At 44.5% G+C, this 19835-nt stretch overlaps 1 protein-coding gene across 7 annotated transcripts in view; it reads left to right on the forward strand.

Annotated features, from left to right (window-relative positions):
* Positions 1–19835, forward strand: part of LOC310684624 (uncharacterized protein) — a 211110-nt gene that overhangs the window by 149186 nt on the left and 42089 nt on the right. For 2 of the 7 annotated variants that reach the window (XR_014514775.1, XR_014514776.1), the window contains 2 exons: positions 1716–1865; positions 4729–6200. The exons of 3 other annotated variants lie outside the window; for them this stretch is intronic. Coding sequence is in view for 1 of the 4 variants with exons in the window: in XM_083456033.1 (XP_083312159.1) it covers positions 6572–6744 (173 nt within the window). In the remaining 3 variants the exon portion in view is untranslated. Of the gene's footprint in view, positions 1–1715; positions 1866–4728; positions 6201–6571; positions 6806–19835 lie in introns of those variants that run through there. 2 more of the 7 variants (XR_014514773.1, XM_083456033.1) reach the window with 2 other exon arrangements.

Here is a 19835-nt window from a genome sequence, read left to right on the forward strand (position 1 = left end):
CCTGGCCACCAGTCAGAGATGATGGGAGATGTAGTCCAGCAGCATCTGGAGGATCACAGCTTCCCAGTCCTGCAGTAAGGAATCACTAACATTTGAAAATGGGGAATCTAAAATCACCTGATCATAAGCATCAGATTTCCAGCTTGATGTACATGTTCACCCATCCTGCTTCCCTAGAGTGTGTGGCTGCCATTTTGTGGTTCGTCTCAGCTGCTAAAATACCGTGGGGCTATTCTGGGTGGGATGGTTGTGCTCACTTGACCATCTGTTCCTACATCATTGCTACATACTTGGAGGGAGAGGGGAAATGGGACATTGAGGTTGGTGCAGTTGAAGTGCCCTGCCAAGTCTTCTTCCTTGGCAATCACTTGTAGCTGAGTAAGATTGTCTTCCATAAACATGGTTTTAACAATGAGTCCGTAAGTGACTGTGGAGGCCAATTCTGGATCCACACGTCCTTCCACAGTGGGGGCATTGGCATTGGTTTCCAGGCAGGAATTGATCATGGTGTGGATTTGCCAAGCGTGCCTTCCTCCTAGCATGTTTTCCATTGCATCCTGAGTTCAAGCGTCTTCAAAGCCTATGAAACCTTTGGTTAAAGGCTGTTCTCCAACTGGAGTGCTCGCAGGCCAGTGTTTCCCAGTTGTAAGTGTTGATACTACATTTTTAAAGATTTGCCTTGAGACAGTCTTTAAACCTCTGCCAAGTATCTTGGGTTGGGCAACAGGAGTTCAGGGAAGTATTTTCCCACCCTATAAACGGTTATGATCGACTAGCAGAGAGAATGCAGTGTATGGCACATGTATTGTCAGAAGTATAGAAGAAGCCATGATTCTTCATGCTTCAGATGGGATCTGAAATGAAGTTCTACATTCCTTCCAAATTTAACGCCTTTTACTCTGGTCTATGATCGTAATAAAGCTTTGAAAGCTTCAGTTATATTTTACAAACTACAGTGGCAATCGAAATTATTCATGCCCCATTGCAAATTGGGTTGATTATCAAAATTTACACACTTCTAGCTGTTTGCATTGAGCAAATCAAACAAAAGCCATTGAAATAGCTCTGCACAATGGCTACTTCAAGTGTTTCCCCCAAATTCATCTGAAAATGCAACTGATACTGCCAAGAACAACAACATTATTTATTTCAGTCGAAAGACCTACAAAATCATTTTCAAAAACAAGATAAAAGAGAAATTCAATGAAGATTAAAAGGCGGTCACTTTGTTTTATCCAGAGTATGTTGGTTTCTATTTCTTATTACTTCTAAGAGGAACCTAACCATGGCCAGGGTAGTATCATCTGACTTATATTTGCTTCTTTAGTTTCACTATTATTCAACCTATCTTTGGAAATCATCTTTTAAATGCCAGCAGAAAAATTGTGTATTCCATCAGGCTCATACAAGCCATTCAGAATACATGGTTAATTGGTATCTGTTTCTTTACTTTTAATAGCTTTTATTGAATGCTTTAAGTATTATGGCTGGAAGACATTTTGATATTTTTTCTTTCTATGACATAGTGGTGTGTACATATTTTAATTCATAAAACCCATCACTTTATATTGCCCAATTTAATACTACTTTCCATATTATTTGTTTGAAAAGGTTCTCATTCAGACATTACAGAAAATTGGAATCATTACAATGAACGTGTCTTAGAAGCAATAAACCTCCATATCTAGTTAATTCTTTCAAATACTTTTTCATAGTGAAATTCCAAGAGGAACTTTTGCATAGATGCTCGTCATCCAGATTCTGTTACCCAGGCCATTACAGCTTCACTGCAGGGGATGGTAAATTCTTTCAGCTGAAGATGCACTGCTGCAGGACTAAAATGTGTAACAATGAACATCTCAGCCGTACGTTTCTGCATCAATTTAGAATCATTAACATGTGAGGGTTTTGCACTGATTTGGCCATGGCCTGGATCCTTAGTCAATCAGCAGTACTTAGAGAATCTGTGCCTCATTCAAATGGGGTGAGACAGCCCCAGGTGGCTACAGGTTGGGTTGAGCAGCTCAGGACTATTAGGGGCTCTCAAGGGATGGAGAGTCAGGCAGGATGGGGAGGCAGTCATGAGGAGAAACTGTGAAAAAGAGGGACCTAGCTAGAGACATGGGTGGCACTGTGGGTTAAACCACAGAGCCTAGGGTTTGCCGATCAGAAGTTTGCCGGTTCAAATCCCCGCAATGGAGTGAGCTTCCATTGCTCGATCCCTGCTCCTGCCAACCTAGCAGTTCAAAAGCATGAGGTGCAAGTAGATAACTAAGTACTGCTCCAACAGGAAGGTAAACGGCATTTCGGAGGGCTGATCTAGTTCGCCAGAAGTGGCTTAGTCATGCTGCCAGATGACCCGGAAGCTGGTTGCAGACAAACGCCAGCTCCCTTGGGCAATAAAGTGAAATGAGCACCACAACCCCAGAGTCGTCCGCGACTGGATCTAATGGTCAGGGGTCCCTTTACCTTTTACTTGGCAGATACGTCTGCCAGAGAAGGGATGGGTTGTCTTTCCAACCAGGCCTCTCCTTCTTCTTGCCCCTCAAAGCAGCACCATGCAGAATCAGATCATCCTTCTGATAGGTGGGAGGATCTGATCCTGCACAGTGCCAGTGCCCCTTGTCACAGCCATGTTTTTACTATATGTTAAGATATGGTTACATATCACCCCTATATTCAAGTGATGTGAGATTCCATGGGTACTAGGCATGCTGTAACCCAGGCTCTGTGTTTCCTGTGGAACCATAATGCACTGTGGTGTCTTTTATCATATATGGTTATGCATAAATATATACAACCTGAGGCCTACAATGAAGACATCCACCAGAATATGTCCTCTCCCTCTCATAGGCACAGCAGCATCCTTGCCTTGGCAGTTTGTCTTTCCCTGGGAATGGTCACATTCCTCATATTCTAATCAAACCTAATCCTGGTTTTATTACTACACAGGGAGCAACCTCCATTCCTTTGATGTGCTGCTGTGCTAATCTGCTATTTTAATGACCCACTTCCCCAAAATGGTTACCTCAGAAGTAGATTGCTTCTGACATGAGTCATGTTGATTTCCTAGTGTTAGGTCCTGCCTTAGTTCCTTGTAATTCTCAGAGCATCAGAAACGCTTCAAAGAGTCGATTTGACAGCAGTAAAATCAGTTATTTATTTGTCATGAGAAAAAGGTACAGACAGGCTAGTGCTCATTGCCTGCCCTGCCAAAAAGAAGAGCCCCCTCTCTGGGCTTGCCAGCCTTTTTATACCCCCTGTGACAGTCTATCATCTGATTTCCCAGAAAACATGTGATTTACAAGAAATGGTATAGAATTAAAACTTTCGTTTTTCCATAAAAGGGGCTAACTTCCTAACTTCACGTATTCTAGTTCCTCCCTCCTCCTGGGCTGCTGGAGTTGGTATAGCAACCCGTTATCTTTTGGCTGAGCAATCAGTCATTCCTCATGCTTCTATGGGAAGGGGAGGTCTGTAGGGAGAGGAAGCCCAAAGAGATTCTTGCTTTTATTATTATTATGTAAATAAGGATAATATAATTAGCTATATACCTAGGAAAGTTTTTCCACAAGGGCCATCGAGTCTAACCCCCTGCCAAGTGCATCCCTTTATAGATCACATTTTCCGCTGTGATCTGCAACAACAGACATTCAGAGGTTTACTAGTTCTCATACTGGAGGGAAAATAGCTATCATAACTATATTAAAAAGAAAATACTAGTTTCATAGAATCATAGAATCATAGAGTTGGAATGACCTTGGCACATTCCTGCAAGGGGCCCAGGATATTTCAGTGTGTTAAAGAAAGAAGGTTTGTTCTGCCACAGTCAGAAGGAAGAAGAGCAGCATTGGATATAAAAAAGAAAATAATATATTATAAAATAATAGCCTTATGGCCCTTCACTAGGATTTAGAAGTGTCTAAAGAAGGGTCAGTTATGTCAGTTTAGGAATTTTGCCTACATTAATTAACCAAGTGAATAAATAAAAAAATGAAAATGAAAATCAGGGTCAAGAATACAATCTTCAAGATGCCTTTATAACATTCCCTATGCATAATTAGCCATGAATGGTATTTAAAGCAACATAATTGGATACCTAGGTGCATGAACAGCTCATAAACAGGTTATGGTCCCTTTAAGAAACATTCAATTAGATGGTCCAAATATGGGCCTTACAAGCCACCTATCTTATCCAGGTGTCCTCCTAAATGACCCTTGAACTGCTTCTGGTCAGTCTTTTAATTGACAAAATAAACACTGTCTAAGCTGGCAGTTATTATTAATTATTATTATTTATTGAATTTATATACTGCCCTGTACCTGCAGGTCTCAGGGAATTCACAGAAAGTGACGGTTAGTTCATTGCTGAAGTGCAGAAGACAGCCAGAAACTCTGTACAAAGATAAGGGACTAAGAGCATACGCGTTCATACAGCCTACACCATAATAAATGGCAGGAAAACCTTCTGAGAGATTGAGAAGGGAAGAAAGTTCGCACTCCCCCAGCTCCTTTTATGTAAAGGTCATTCATCTCAGAGAACAATGGTGACTTTGTCCCATGCTCAGTCCTGAACCCAGATTGTGTCTAGATTATATTTTATCCAAGAGTACTTGCAGCTGCCCCACCAAAACTGGAAGGCCCTAGGGTGGATTGCATTAATATAACACAGAGATACAAAAACAGAGAAAAACATCAGCATGCTCACTATACTTTTGATTTTGGCAGTTCCTGATCGCAACATGCTGGCTGAAAATGGTTTGCATTGCCCTTCCTGCTTCTCCAAAGGGGAGGAAATTTGTAAAAGTGAGAAGACCATCAACTGCCTTGAGAATGAGACCCAGTGTGTTGTTTTTAAAGGAGTTCTTCTTATTACCGGTAACATTGCTACTCAGACAAGGAAAAAAGGCCTACTAAATGTTGGTCATGCCGACTCTCTCGGTGTCTCCTTCTCTCCCTTGCTCCCTTTCCCTTGCATGTTGTTGGAACAATGAGAGGGATCATATCTCTCACTGGCCCCACTCTGCACCCTTCCGTATTGTTTTGCCTGCCTGGTCTGTGTCCTTTAACTCTCTTAATGCCACTTTATTGTCCGGAAGGAGGATTCAGAGTGAGATGTGTATATAAAATAGCCTTCTGAACAAAAGTAAAAAAAGGGCATTGATTGCTTCACCCCAGTTGAATCCGGATCTCTCCACCACTGGGATGCAGTCCAGGACAAAATGTGTCCATCTTGCTGAAAACAAATATTTATTATGTAAAAGGAATGTATTTCATTTCCTTAAATTCTGTGACAATGAGCAGTATCTGGTTAACTCAGACCATTAGTGTAAGGATTTACAGTTGTGCAAGAGAATTTCCTCTCTCTTTTGCATGTATGTGCTCTGAATCCTCCCAAAATCTGCTCCACAGAATTGGGAAAACCCTCAGAATTCATTTAGGGGATACACAGAAGGAGGAAGAGAGGGAGGATATGTTCCTTTCTACAACCATACATTATTTTGTTGATGTCATGATTTAGATACATCTGTAAAGATAAAGCGCTTTATATGCATTATACCAATTTGACACCAGATGGCGGTTCGGAGTCCCGTCTTTCATCAACAGGATTTCCTAGTACCTCTGGTTAAGAACTTAATTAATTCCGGAGGTCCGTTCTTAACCTGAAACCATTCTTTCAGCATATTTTTCAGGAATAATGCTACATTAAGAGGGAATTTGGAATGAATGGGGGAGGGGCATATGGCTGATTTGCCTCAGGAGGACAGAGGCAGATTCCAGGCCATTTGTGATGCTTCTGCCCTACATTCTTTCTTCTCTTATTTCTTCTGCCCTTTACAGCCTTGGCTTTGCTAGTTTCTCTTTTAAGGGTTGAGTAAGAATTCTGAGGTGAGTACCTGATTGGCTCTTGGGATTCACATTTTTCACCTGCTTTATGTTTGATGTGTTTAACATGCAAATAGATATGGTAAAATAAAAGGAAGATTCTCTGGATACTTAGATCACAGTGGGGCAATGAGAGAGCCTCAGTTGGCACCCAACCATCCTGAGAGGCAATGAAGTGCATCTCCAGCTTTTTTTGCTGCTGGATCACCCTGTTGACTTACGGCAGGTTCACTCAAGGTTCAGACACCAAGGAGGGAGTGTTGTTTTCAGATCTTGCTGTGTGGCCGTAGCATGTGACTTTTTACATGCCTAGGAGATGGCAGGGATAGAATTCCTGCTCCTGATTTGGTTAATCTTATCAATTAGGCCTGTTTTCAAATTCTCTAATTTCATTATATCTTATAAGTATAACCTGTTTATTAATATTCTTTGTGTCTTGAGTGTCCTTTGGGTATGATAGCAATTTTAAATTATATCTGATCTAATTCTTTACCTGAACTTCTAATGCTGAAAATTTTGTATATTCATGTTCTGAGGAAATTATGATATTTATCAGATTTCGTAAATATACACTTTTAAAAACTAACTTATTAAAATTCTCATTCACCATCACAGGAACCATCTCCTAGTCCCTGAGGAAAGGACTAATGCCAACATTTCTCTCTCTCCCCCCCCCCCCCCCCAGGTATATTTCAGTTCCACAATTTCACTTTCCAAGGTTGTGGAACAAGAGATTTTTGTGCCATCAAGAATAATCAAACAAACGCAATCGAAGCTGGGAGCTTTGTCCTTTTTGTTACCCAAGAAAGTTGTTACAATGCTTCACAAATCTCACACCAGCCTGAACATGAAGAATGAATGGGACAGTGTGGACCTCCTCCTTGTGTATTCCAAAGTCTATGGCAATGAGGGGGAATTGGAGGGAAGCAAGGGGCAGAGAAAAAGAGGTCAGAATACGGGAATTGTGGATTCTAACTTCAAAGAATCCTGCTGTGTATCATTAAAAAACAGTTAAGTTTTCATTATGACAATTACAATGCAAAATAAATGGTTATGGAGAATCAAATGCTGGTTCTCAGATCTGTTTCTTTCAGATACAAATGCAATTATCATTTATTGTTTAGCCACACCGATTAAAAAAGACGCAATACATAAAACAGGAAAAAAAAACAAAATTAACACATTGCACAACTAAAATTATTATTAGAATCAGATGATTCCTTAGATAAGAGGTTTCTCCTTTAAAAGATTTAAATTAGGGCATATTTTAAGGCAGAGTTCATTGGAGCTCAGCTCCGGCATCTCTCAGGTTAGTGCCATTGCCATTCTAAGAGAACAAGGAACAAGTTCGTGGTGAACTCTGGCACTGGCAAATCTAGAAAAATAGCGCTGATCGTTACAAACCTTTCTCCTTATAATTGTAACTGTAAAGGCAAAACAGATCAATTTTTCAGAGGGGTAAGCGGATTTGTCCCTTAATAAATAGTTCAGCATATAACCAATCCAGCTCTCAATTGGGAGATTTAAATATTTGAACAAAGCTTCTCTCAGGGACGTGGGTGGCGCTGTGGGTTAAAGCCTCAGCGCCTAGGGCTTGCCGATTGAAAGGTCGGCGGTTCGAATCCCCGTGGTGGGGTGCGCTCCCGCTGTTCGGTCCCAGCGTCTGCCAACCTAGCAGTTCGAAAGCACCCCCGGGCGCAAGTAGATAAATAGGGACCGCTTACTAGCGGGAAGGTAAACAGCGTTTCCGTGTGCGGCTCTGGCTCGCCAGAGCAGCAATGTCACGCTGGCCACGTGACCCGGAAGTGTCTTCGGACAGTGCTGGCCCTCGGCCTCTTTGAGTGAGATGGGCGCACAACCCTAGAGTCTGTCAAGACTGGCCCGTACGGGCAGGGGTACCTTTACCTTTACCTTTCTCTTAAGTCCTCATAGATGGAACAAACCAGTAAGTAGTTGGGTGAATATTCAGGCCTCTTACCTTTACATAGGCAAACGACATAGGGGATCTGGCGAGAGCAGCCAACAACTATGACAGAGTTGTAAAAGCTTTTCCCCATTTGGTATTTGTGATGCGCTTACATAATGAGGGGCCTAAGGGGGTTGTTTGGCATACGAAGGTGCAGGACTGCCTCCCTCCCCCATGAGGCAAGGTGAGGCAACCATTTTAGGTTGCTGGATCCATAGGGGAAGCAGATCTGGCCTCCAAGGAATTCCTTGCCCCTGCTGCTGGCACAGTGGCAACAACAGCCGCACTGTGCTTCTTAAAGACCAGATTTGCGCCTCCCCAAAAATCAGGTTGCCTCTTCAGTGGCCTCTTGGCCAGCAGGAGGTGCTGCTGGTGGCTTCCTATCCTGTTTCCTGTGGAGATCTTTATTCCTCACCCTTCACATTCTTTCGGATGTCGATCTGCACTTATCTCTTCTTCCCTGGAATGGCGAGGCACTATTTTGTGGTTTGCTTCAGCTGCCAACATGTCTTGGGACAGACTTTCCAAGGAGCACATTTGACCATGAAATTATGCTTCTAAATATGAAATTTCATGTGACAATGTGTCATATGAAATATATAACACACTCAGAATATCTCAATGAAGATCATAATCATCAATAATGTGTAGTATTAGTTTATTCCAAAATGGAGGATCTCTATTGTTAAAAATTTGAATCTCCTTGAAACCTCCATCCCATTTTTAAATTTTATCAATAAATACCTAAGGGAAAGTATATGCACTCTGACCTTCACTGAACAAACACCAGTTTACATAGGAGGCAACTCCAAGGTGCCAAGGGGACTTCACTCCCCCCCGCCCCATAAAATGCCTGAGGGAGCCGGTCCCTCCCAAAGTTGATGGGCATAGCAACTGGTCTGCCTGTCTCTCCTAGTTGCCTTCAGACAGGGTGCCATAGGCACTGCCCCCCCCCCAATTCCTCTGATTGAGCAGCCTGGCAGGATACTTTGGTCATACATACAACAGGCATCAGTAGTATTAGTATACTACCTCCTGTCTATTGGTTATGCCCCACCCCTCTAGAGTTTGATTGAAGATGTCATATGACACTGCACCCCAAAAGTCCCATCTCAGATGTCCCACCTCCAAGGGCCACTATGAAATAACTTGGGGGGAGATCGACGTAACCCATCTGTCATGATGACACACTACTGCCTCCTTCAAGTAGGCAAGGACCACCCCCTCTTGCAAGGAGACATTAATCACATTTTGAGCCAGTCAGCTTCTATCTCCCTGCTAGTTATCCTCAGACAAGAGGGGCAAGGGGCAATGTCCTTGAATCTTACCTACTGATCCTCATCCAACACATCAGGGCTAGACAGTGCTCTGGACACCGTTTGAGATTCAACCTCAAAATGGTTTGCAAACAAGTCACAGCACTGACAAGTCACAAGCACCCTCCCTGGCTCCCAATGACAGGCCGTCCCCGTTTTCACCTTGGAGTTTTCCTTTTCTCATCCTGCCTCTCGCCCTGGGAGATGCCCACTTCTCCACCTCTCCACCTGGTTATGTGGGATGTGAAACACAAAAGCAGTCAAGTACGACATTCCTAGAGGAACATGTTTACAGATGGGGAGGGATGTTTGTCCAGCCAGCAGGTAAACTTCCTGTTTCCTTCTGGGCTGGACAGACTTCCTCTGCATGTGACTAGAGGTGGGTGTGGCCTCACCTGTGCAGGTAATGACAAAAGCACAGGGCAGGGCAGCCATCTCTCTCTCTTTGACTACATTCATCAAAGAAAGAACATCTACTGAGCCAAAGATGCCCTCTTGGCTTCCAGCCCAGAGAGGACAAAGGGACTGTTTTTTTATGAGATAGATTCCAAGTGTATCTTATTTCATTAAGCTAAGTCTGCCTTCTGGGATCTGATTGTGAACAGAATGTGAGTAAACTCTTTTTATACTTTTGTAAAAGACTGTGTCGTCTCTTATATTTTGTAGGGAATAAGGGGAAATTACCACAATAGTTAATAGGCATTAGCGAGCCTGAGCAATCGCATCCGTTGCAAGCTTAAAATTAAGGGGAATGTTACTATGCTGAAATTGTAGAACTTGTTAACACAAGTTGGATAAGGATATAATCAGACAATATATCCTCTCCTGCATCCCTGAACATTCCCACAGGTTAAAGGCACCAGGTTGAGATTTCCCCCACCACCACTTGACAGTCATGTGGTTGAGATATCTTAGCATTGCCTCATCTTTGTGTGTCCCCCCCTTTTTTAGTGTAAGAGGGTTTCCTAATTAATGAAACATTGAAAATAAATGGGGAGAGAAAATGCCACATTTTCTTAGAAGTGATTACACACATATTACTTTACACCATCCTTTAGAAATTCTGTTAGCATAAGGAAATACAGTGGTGCCTCGCAAGACGAAATTAATCCGTTCCGCGAGTCTCTTCGTCTAGCGGTTTTTTCATCTTGCGAATCAACCCTATTAGCGGATTAGCTCTATTAGCGCTATTAGCGGTTTAGCGGCTATTAGCGGTTATTAGCGGCTATTAAAGGCTTAAGGGATTAGCGGAATAGCTGCTAAAAGGCTATTAGCAGCTTAGCGCCTTAGAAAAAGGGGGTGGGGAGTGGAAAAAACCCTCAGGAATCGCAAGACATTTTCGTCTTGCGAAGCAAGCCCATAGAGAAACTCGTCCTGCGAAGCACCTCTGAAAACGGAAAACCCTTTCGTCTAGCGAGTTTTCCGTCTTGTGAGGCATTCGTCTTGCGGGGCACCACTGTTTAAAAGACACACCGATAGAAAGGAAATGAGTAGAAGGAGGTATATTTAAAATAAAATAAAGAGCAATAATGATGGCAATGTTGATGCTGCTAGGATGTATAAAAGTGAGAACACAATAAAAGCAGGAAAGGGACGAGAAAAGAAAGGGGGAAATATGAGAAAATAAGTAATGCAATGCCTCATCGTCCCCCCCTCTTTAGTGGCTACCCTAAACAAGTGAAACATTGAAAATAAACAGGAGGAAAAATGCCACATTTTGTTAGATGTGATTACAAAAATATTACCCTCTCCATCACCTCGAAATTCTGTTAGTATAGGCAAATACTAAACACAAACCAATACAAAGGAAATGAATAGAACAAGCTATATTTAAATAAAATTAATAGCAATAATGATAGCAATGATGATTATATTAGGGTGTATAAAAGAGAGCAAACAAAAAAAGCATGAAAGGGAGGAGAAAAGAAAGGGGGAAATGTGAGATAAAGTACAGGAAGGAAGGAAGGGAGGGAGGGAGGGAGGAAGGGGGAAAGAAAGAAAAGGGGAAAGTGAAAGATTGGGAAGGGAGGAATATGTGTGTGTGTGTGTGTGTGTGTGTGTGTGTTTAAAATGCAGATGAAAGCTGTTCAGAAGTGAGATCACTGAAAATAGTTTACAACAGGAGATATTACCTACAACCCTTCCATTCCTGTAGCTTATGAAATGGATCCATTGTTTCAAGAGCTTGTTCTCTTGTTGGCTTCTTATTTCTCTTAAACACAAGGCCAAACTCCCAGAATGTTAGTATGTCAACACTCTTGCTAACAATTCTTCCCTTCAGGTCCAGGGAACATCTGTGGGTACAAAGGACATCTGGGTGATTCCAGAAAGTAGGAGCTAAATCACTACTCTCGGCTGCCCAATGTCTCCATCAAAATATATCACACAGGATACTCAAAGAGATCTGATGCACTGGTTTGGATCAAGACTATATCCAAATAAGCACAAAAAGTACAGAATTACATATTTATTTAAGACAAATAAACAACAGTGTAATGAGAACCCTGTTACCAAATAGGAATAAAGGATGGTAGAAGTGTGGGAATGTTCTGGGGTGGAGGAGAGGATATATTGTGAGATTATATCCTAATCCAACTTGTGCTAACAAGTTCCCAAAATATCAGCAGAGTTTATGACATTCCCCTTTAAGTTCACAACGGTAACGTCTGCACAGGTTCACTAGAACCACTATAATAATTACTCTGGTAATTTCTACTTTTGTTCCCTCTTAAAATACAAGACACAACACAGTCTTCATAAAAGTATAAAAGAGTTTACTCACGTTCTGTTCACAATGTGATCCCAGAAGGCAGACAGCTTAAAAAAGGTTACATACACTTAGAATCTATCTTGTAGCAAGATAGTCTTTATCTCCTCTCTTGGCTGAGAGCCAACAGGGCATCCTTAGATGTTTCCTCATCGAAGGAAGATGGCAGAGAGAGAGAATGGCTGGCTGCCCTGTGCTTTTATCATTTACCTGCACAGGTGAGGCCACACCCACCTCTGGTCACATGCGGAGGAAGTCCGTCCCCAGGAAGTTTACCTGCTTGCTGGACTGACATCCCTCCCCATGTTCTAACATGTACACTCTAGGAATGTTTTCATTAACTGCTCCTGTGTTTACATCCCAATTATGTACACATGGGGAAAAACCAAATCTGACTTAGTCTAAACTAGTATATTTTAACACCTGTCGGTGGCAGAGGAACCAACAACCATGGCAGGTTACCAGAAACAGATAACACAAGAAAAATTCCTTCCCACCTGCTTTTTATTCAATGTTTACAGGGAGATGCTTGGGAATGCAGCCTCTTGCGTGTGTAGGTCCCTGGGCCACCCCTCAAATAACTTCACACATAACACGTAATTTTAGTTTTGGCTTTGGGGCACTATTTTGGCCACAACTTTATTAAAATACAAAATCAGTGAGTGGTTGTTTAGACATTGGTTATGACTATCTGTCCCCCCGCCTGGGACAGAACTGACATCCCAAGGTCCGATCGGTAGCCAGTAGAAAGGAAAGTCAAACTTGGGGGTCATTTGAGCTAAGCGTCGGACCCACGCCGCTCACCCCAGCAGCTCCCTGAAAGCTTGCCGGCCCTGGTCCCATGACAGGGATTGGACGAAATTGTGGCAAGCCCCAGGATTCCTTTAATGGAATTCCCTTCAGCGCAATAGGAGGGGCAGGCACATCCTATCCTGACCCCTCCACAACCAGCATATTATAACCAATGCCTAACCGCCACACGAGCTTTAACGCTCGCTTCCAACCACTCACAAACCCAACCAGGAACCCAATTTTTCAGCCACAGCATCCAACCAAATATCATCCCCCAAATCAGAAAGGTGCACTCCATCCGCCCGGTAAAGGGCTTCAACCTTAAAATAAATGCTAGGGTGGGGAATCACCAAGTCACCCAGCTCCAAAACCTTCTTGCACACTGCAGAGTTAATGCATTTCCTGGCCTTCTCAGTGGCCTCTGGGCGGGGAACACCGCGCCAGGATTGCCTCTGCAACAAGTGAGACCAAATAATTCTCACAGAAGGAAGCAAGGCGGCCAAATGCTCCAAATCCCTCATGATAATGGAGCGTAAAGAAAGGCAATCAACAGTTGCCACATCATTTCCCCCCAGCTGTACCACTATGGCCGTAGGGGGAGGGGAAGAAAGCAGCTGATGCTCAATAAGCGGCAAAAACTCTTCCCACAGTATTCCGTGTCTGGAAACAACAAGCATTAGTAACAAAATCAACATTTGTTACGCACATAACCCTTAAAGGCATCAAATTTCCACCTCCCCAGATCCTTAATCCTGGCAGCTGACAAACCCCAATGGGCTGCCATGGTCGCTGCCCCTATGCGAAAAGAATGAGGGGCAAAACCGGATGCCGAGGTCCCACACGCCGCAATAACTTTACGCATGATTTTTGTGAACTGGTGACGCGCCAGAGGGCGACCACCTTCATGCATGAGCAAGGGACCATCCCCAGGAGGCCTCAAGGCCAAGTACGTCCTTATGTCCTTGACAGGGCACGGGCCTGCCTCCCCAGTGGCAGGGAGGCGGATAACCTTCCCCCAACCCAACTGGTCAGTTTTGGAATTGCACACTAATAGTCTCAACTCCAGGGGGGACACGCTAATATCCTGGAAGAGCAACCCACGGGAACCAGCAACTGAAGTTGCACTCCACTACAAGCTCTCCCACCCGAAGTGCTCTGAAAAATGCTAATGAAAACGCCGCTGAAAAAGACGTGCTTCATATTTAGACCAGCACACACTCCTCAACTTGGAGCGCATTCTGGACAACAACTCAAAGGTGACAGGATGCCTGGCAGCCGTCCTGGGGGGGGGGGCAAGTCTGCCCCACCCTTCCATGGCCTTACGCACCACAAACCTTTTACAAGGGTCCTTGTCATACAAAGACTTGCTAAAAAATGAGATTGCTGCAGAATGAATTCTCAGAGTTCTGGCAGCGCGGCCCAGCTGAAACAAATGAGCTAAGTATTGCAATACCTGAGAAGCAGAAGGAGGGGGTTTAAAATTGCTGGACACCGACTGTGAATTTTAAAAAGTCAGCCCAAGCCTTTTTATAGGATCGCAAAGGGGACACAGAAATGGAAGCTGCTACTCCCTGCATGACTAAGTGCTGCCAAGATTCCAGAGGTGTGGAGGAAAATACTCTGGAAGCTTCTGAGCTTCTGGAGCCAGGGACCAGAATCGCTCCATCTGAAAATGGGATAGAGCATCAGCAATCTCGTTAGATATACCGGGGAAGAAGCGTGCTGAAAACACAATATTAAACCTCAGACAATGTAAAACAAAGGCCCGCAGAAGGGCCGATACCCTGGGAGAATGGGACGACTGTAACACAACGCAGTTGCCCGTGTTGTGTGCTGAGGCCAACAAAAAGTCGTCGAAATAATGGGACACGCCCCCCAGCCCGGTCTTAACACACAAGGTCCAATCCACAAAGGTACTAAAACACTCAAAGGCAGCACATGCTATGGAACAGCCCATAGGCATAGCCTTGTCAAAATAAAACTTCCCCTCAAATTGGAATCCCAACAGCCAAAAGTCCTCAGGATGAATAGGCAGCAGGCAATATGCCGACTCAATGTCACACTTCGCCAGCAAGGCCCCAAGGCCAAATTTCCTGATCATCTTGATCGCCTGATCAAGAGATGCATATTTCACTGAACACAGCTCCGGGGGAATGACGTCATTTACTGACATGCCTCTAGGGTGAGATAAATTATGAATAAGGCGAAATTCCCCCGCAACTTTCTTCGGGACAATACCCAAAGGTGAAATAGGCAAATTAGGAAATGGAGGTGACATAAAAGGGCCAGCCATACGGCGTAAGGCCAACTCCTTTCCAATCTTCCTACGGGCGATGTCAGGTATCTCCCGCACCGCCGTGGCTACAGGAATCCTAAAACCCATTGACAACCCTTCCCTCAAATAGTCTGCAGCCTTGCGCTTAGGATAAGACTGCAGCCAAGGCAACAACACTGACAATTTTACCGGCGTATAGGCGATAGACAATAAGTCGTTACTTTCCAGCTCCAGTGGAGGAAGCGGGGGTAGTGGCCTTTGGGGCCTCTGGGAGCCCCCCTTTCCCCCTCGAAAGGGCCACCGGCCACCCTGACAGTTGGTAGCAGGGTGACCCCCACCGCACTTCTTGCACATATGGGGATATCTGCAGGGTTGTGGCTGACACCCTCCTTTATTAAAATCCCAACAGATTATCTTACGCCCAGACCGAACAGGGGCTGCCTTCTATTGGACTGCTTGGGCTGATCTAAGGTCTTCTCAAAGTGTGGAACCACATAAGTGGTCCACACATCCAAATCCCTGCAGTCCCATCGAGCCGTCGGGATACGGGCAGCATGGCGCCGAAAATTTACATTGTAATCGATGGCCGCCACCTCTCCGGCCATGGCATAAGCCGAGTGCACAATAGACATGTACACAAAGAGATGCAAAGCTCTCCTTGGATAAGAAGCCGAGACAATTCCAGCAAAGACCTGGAAGCTATCCAACCAGCGCTCAAATGTCCTGTCAGCCTTCTTAAGCACCGTCCACTTCTTTGGGGCGGAAACCGCCTCATCTTCAGCGTCCAAGCTCGCGGTCGGCGGTGCCAGGTCAAAAATGTCCACATAGCGGCCATTCAAAATCCTAGACCGCAATTTGGAGGACAAATGAGCCCCCGGTATAATGTCCCTAACAGAATTAGTAGAGACCCTTACAACAGGGACCAGTCTACCGTCGCGGCAATCAAGGATTGCCCCATACCTAGCCCTATGTGAATTAGCTCTGTGTTGCCAAGCCCACCCTGGCAAACCACCGACGGATTCTCCATAACCCCAATAAAGGTCAAGAGAGGCGTCAGTCTCGTCCCCCAAACTCTCAGAAGACATACCAGTGGAGGAAGATGAAGTCTCGACCCTCCTCCTCTTGGAACGCCTTCTGGAACTCTTCTTACGGCGACGGTGCCCCCCGGAAGAAGATTTCGCAGGAAGGGGCAAGTTGTCTTCCAGTGAAGAGTCCGTGTCAACCCCAACTTGTGCAGCACCTGAGGTAGACTGAATAGAAAAATCCTGTGAGAGCCCCGAACCAGACGGTAGAATGGGGGAGGACTGAGCTGGCAAGATTGCCCTGGCAGGAGTTGACCCCCTGGCCAGCTTCCCCAAGCAGCACCTAGCTGAACGTCTCCCCCCCCCCCCAGGGCCAACTTGAGGCACAGGTAAGGTAAGGGACTGAGACGGGGATTCTGCCAACAAATCCCCAGTCCCTAATGCTTCTCTCTCATCTTCACTAGCTGACGACAGAACAGGGGAAGAAGCAGATGCCGTGGGAGCAGGCACCAGCAAAGTCGATGGTTGGGAAGCAAAGTGTCGAATAAGGCCGTCCACCTCCGCAGCAAGACGTGCTTATAAATAAATGAATAATAAAAAAAAAATAAAAAAAAATAAAATAAAATAAATAAAATAAAATGTAAATTGAAATAAATGAATTTATAATTAAAGTCAATAGACCAAAATAAAATAATAACAAAATTCCAAGAAATAAAGCACCCCAGAGGGAGGACTGCTCAAATGAAAGCAGCAGTATTAAATCTCTAAATAATATTGCAGAGTGCAATTCACCTCAGTCGCCACCAGATGGCACCCCAAACACAGCAACTGAAAACTAATCTAAGAATAAAGCTGCAGTTACAGCTATTGGCCACAAGAGGCCACTGTTGCCTAAGAAAATGAAATAAGGCCTTGCTGCACAGAAATAAACTGTGCTTTGCAACGGAGGGCCAGAGACGGAAGGCCGAAATGGCCAAAAGGAAGTCTATGGAGCCCCCGCGCGTGCCCCAGGTGCTGGCGGCAACTAAAACAAAGGGGGCCCAAAATCAAGGAATTACCTTGGGCCTACACAGGGCAATAAGGCAGGTACACCTCGTCACTCCCCAGGAGCCTGCACACAGCTGCCTCGGCCGAGAACGGCAGTAGGCGGCGGCAAAAGGAAAAGGTAAGCCCAGGCGTAGAGGCCTAAACTTCCGATAAGGCTAGGGCCAGGGGCAGGACCCCCCCCCTCCCAGGAAGGGCAAGGCTGCCCTTACAGAGGCAACCCCAGGTAAAGGTGGGGAGGTATTGGGGGATAGGGCAAGTAGAAAGAAGGAAAATTGAGTAAAATAAAGGTTTTAAAAGGTACAAATATCACCAATTTCTCTCGCTGCAACTGCACTGATCCAACTGATCTGATGCACTCTGCAAAGAGAAAGAGAAACCAGAGTGCACCAATATTTAAAAACTATGGTCCCACCCACCCAATTCACAACATACAATTTGCCCCAACAACCCGGTTATCCAATCACAATGCCAGGCAACAACTATTAACCTGCCTGGCAACAAGAGGCCTGGCCCAGCGGCCCACACCGCAACACGTGCTCTCATTTATTGGAGAACACGCTTCGGAAAAATGGCATAGTCCTGAGTAAAACTCCACTCGCCTTCTCTCCCACTTCCTCATTTGTCAACAGCACCACCCCCTCTGTGGTTGCCTCTTAGGGCCTTTTGTCTTTGAACTCTTTGCTTGCAGGGTTCAGGGAGATGGTGGATCTGAAATGCTTTCTAGTGATAACGTATCAGCCAGCTGTTCCGGCTCTGCCTCCTCCTACTCTCCCATTATTTCCCAACTTCTCCCCTCATCTTCCTATGAGCTGTGATCTCCCTCAAACCTCTGTTGTAATTCTGAACTGTCTTCTTCTCTGGAAGGGTCAGGTTCTCTCCAGAGCCCTCCTCAACCCATCCCAGTAGTTTTGGTCAGTTGGGGTGGCATGTATGCAACACCCTTTGCAAGTATGGTGAATGGACATGTTCTGCATACTCCCATGATCTTTCTTCCAGTCAACACCCCTCCCACGCAATCAGGTATTGCAACTTCTTTCTTTGCATCCTGGAGTCTAGAATTTGTTCTACTTCATACTCTTCCTCTCTTTCTACCATGTCTAGGTGCCTGGTAAGGGTGTAAAGGCACGACGGGTGACAAGACTGATCTGTGCAAGATGGGGTGAATCTTCATAGACACAGGCAATCGGAGCCAGAAAGTCAGAGAGTTGAGGCACAACGGGTGACAAGACTGATCTGTGCAAGATAATTGTTTATTACTTTGTGCCTTGTTAGGATTAATTTGTTTCCAGCTCAGCTTTACCATAAAGCCTGAGGGAGGAACACATTTATTAAAAGTACCTGCTTACTGAGAGTGTAAATGTGGTTGAACTGGAAGAGGCACCAGGCTGACTCCCACAGAGTTCCTTAAAAAGATTGCACCAATATGAAAAAAGAGATTTGTGTTACAATATAAAAATATAGGATGCACTCCCTATTTTCATAATTTCCTGCTCCTCACTGGACCAGTCCTTCCCAATTGGAATCCTTGGTCACCCTTCCTTGGCCCATGAATTCCTCCAAGTCAACTTCTTCTTCCAGAGGTCACCTGTTGGTTCATTCCTCATTGGCTTCTAGTCACTCAGGCATTATGAGGGTCTTCTTGAGTATATGCTTCTTCCTTGAAGAGTTGGTTTCGACTACTGCTCAGGCTAAACAATGCAGAGGTGTGGGAGCAGTGCAATGGTTGGGTAAGCCCCTTCCTTCTGGTCTGAAAGAATTAGCAAAAGGAGGTGCTTCTGGTAGGAGGTGTGAGGACTCTGACAGGATCCTGGAGTCAAACGGCCTTTCCCCCAAAGCCTTTAAAGCACTAACTAGGCTTTGGGAAGCAGCCCTCCTGTCTCTTTCCCAATGCTGCTGCCACCCCAGGAGCTACTTCTGTGGCCCTTCTCTGCTGTCAGGGAGAAATCAGGACACCCTGGAATCAAGGCACAACCCAGGACAGCTTAATGAATTCCGTAGCCATTCCGGCCAAATCAGGACTGCTGAGGCGTATGCATTTAAATCAGCTTTAAAATAAATTTGCCTCCAAGGTGAATGGACTCTTGAAGTGTAAGGAGAATATGAGAACATTTTCAAAGCAAAATGGTCAGAGCTGGAGGCCCATAGGATTGGCTTAAAACTCCATTGCCTTTTGAATATGACTTTTTGTATGTTGTGTTTTAAAAAGGCTAAGGTACCTGAGCATACAAACATTGTTAGGCCCAGCAAGTCTCTTTCACCACCTGTTCTAACTCTTTTATCATTTCACTTATTTGAGAGATCTGTCCTTTTGCATTGGGGTTATATGACATTACCATGCATTCAAAAACTGTCAAACCTCTGCTTGCCTGCAGTTTTACATTAAAAACAAAACTTTGATGCTTTATATCAGGAAATACCATAGTTCCCCATTCCAAACTATGGATTTGAAGGATACAGATTTTAGAAGCAACTTTTTATTTGCCACAATCATTTATATTTATCATAATAACCACTATGATAGACAGTACTCTTTTCTCTGCGTACTGCATTCCATTTCCCTCCATGAACAGCAGAGAGAGAGAGAGAGAGAGAGAGAGGAAGAGACAGGGATCCCAATGCCTGACTCTCACTACTAGGAATCCCACCCCCCCCCCCACATTGTTATGAATTATTGAATTCACAAGGAGGAGATTTATGCTGAACCATAATTAGCCATCAATGTGAGGCTGGTGTTAGATATCTGAAGCATTATAATAGTTATTAT

This window comes from Podarcis tiliguerta, assembly GCF_965153285.1.
Source record: "Podarcis tiliguerta genome assembly, chromosome: 8".
Classification (NCBI taxonomy): domain Eukaryota; kingdom Metazoa; phylum Chordata; class Lepidosauria; order Squamata; family Lacertidae; genus Podarcis; species Podarcis tiliguerta.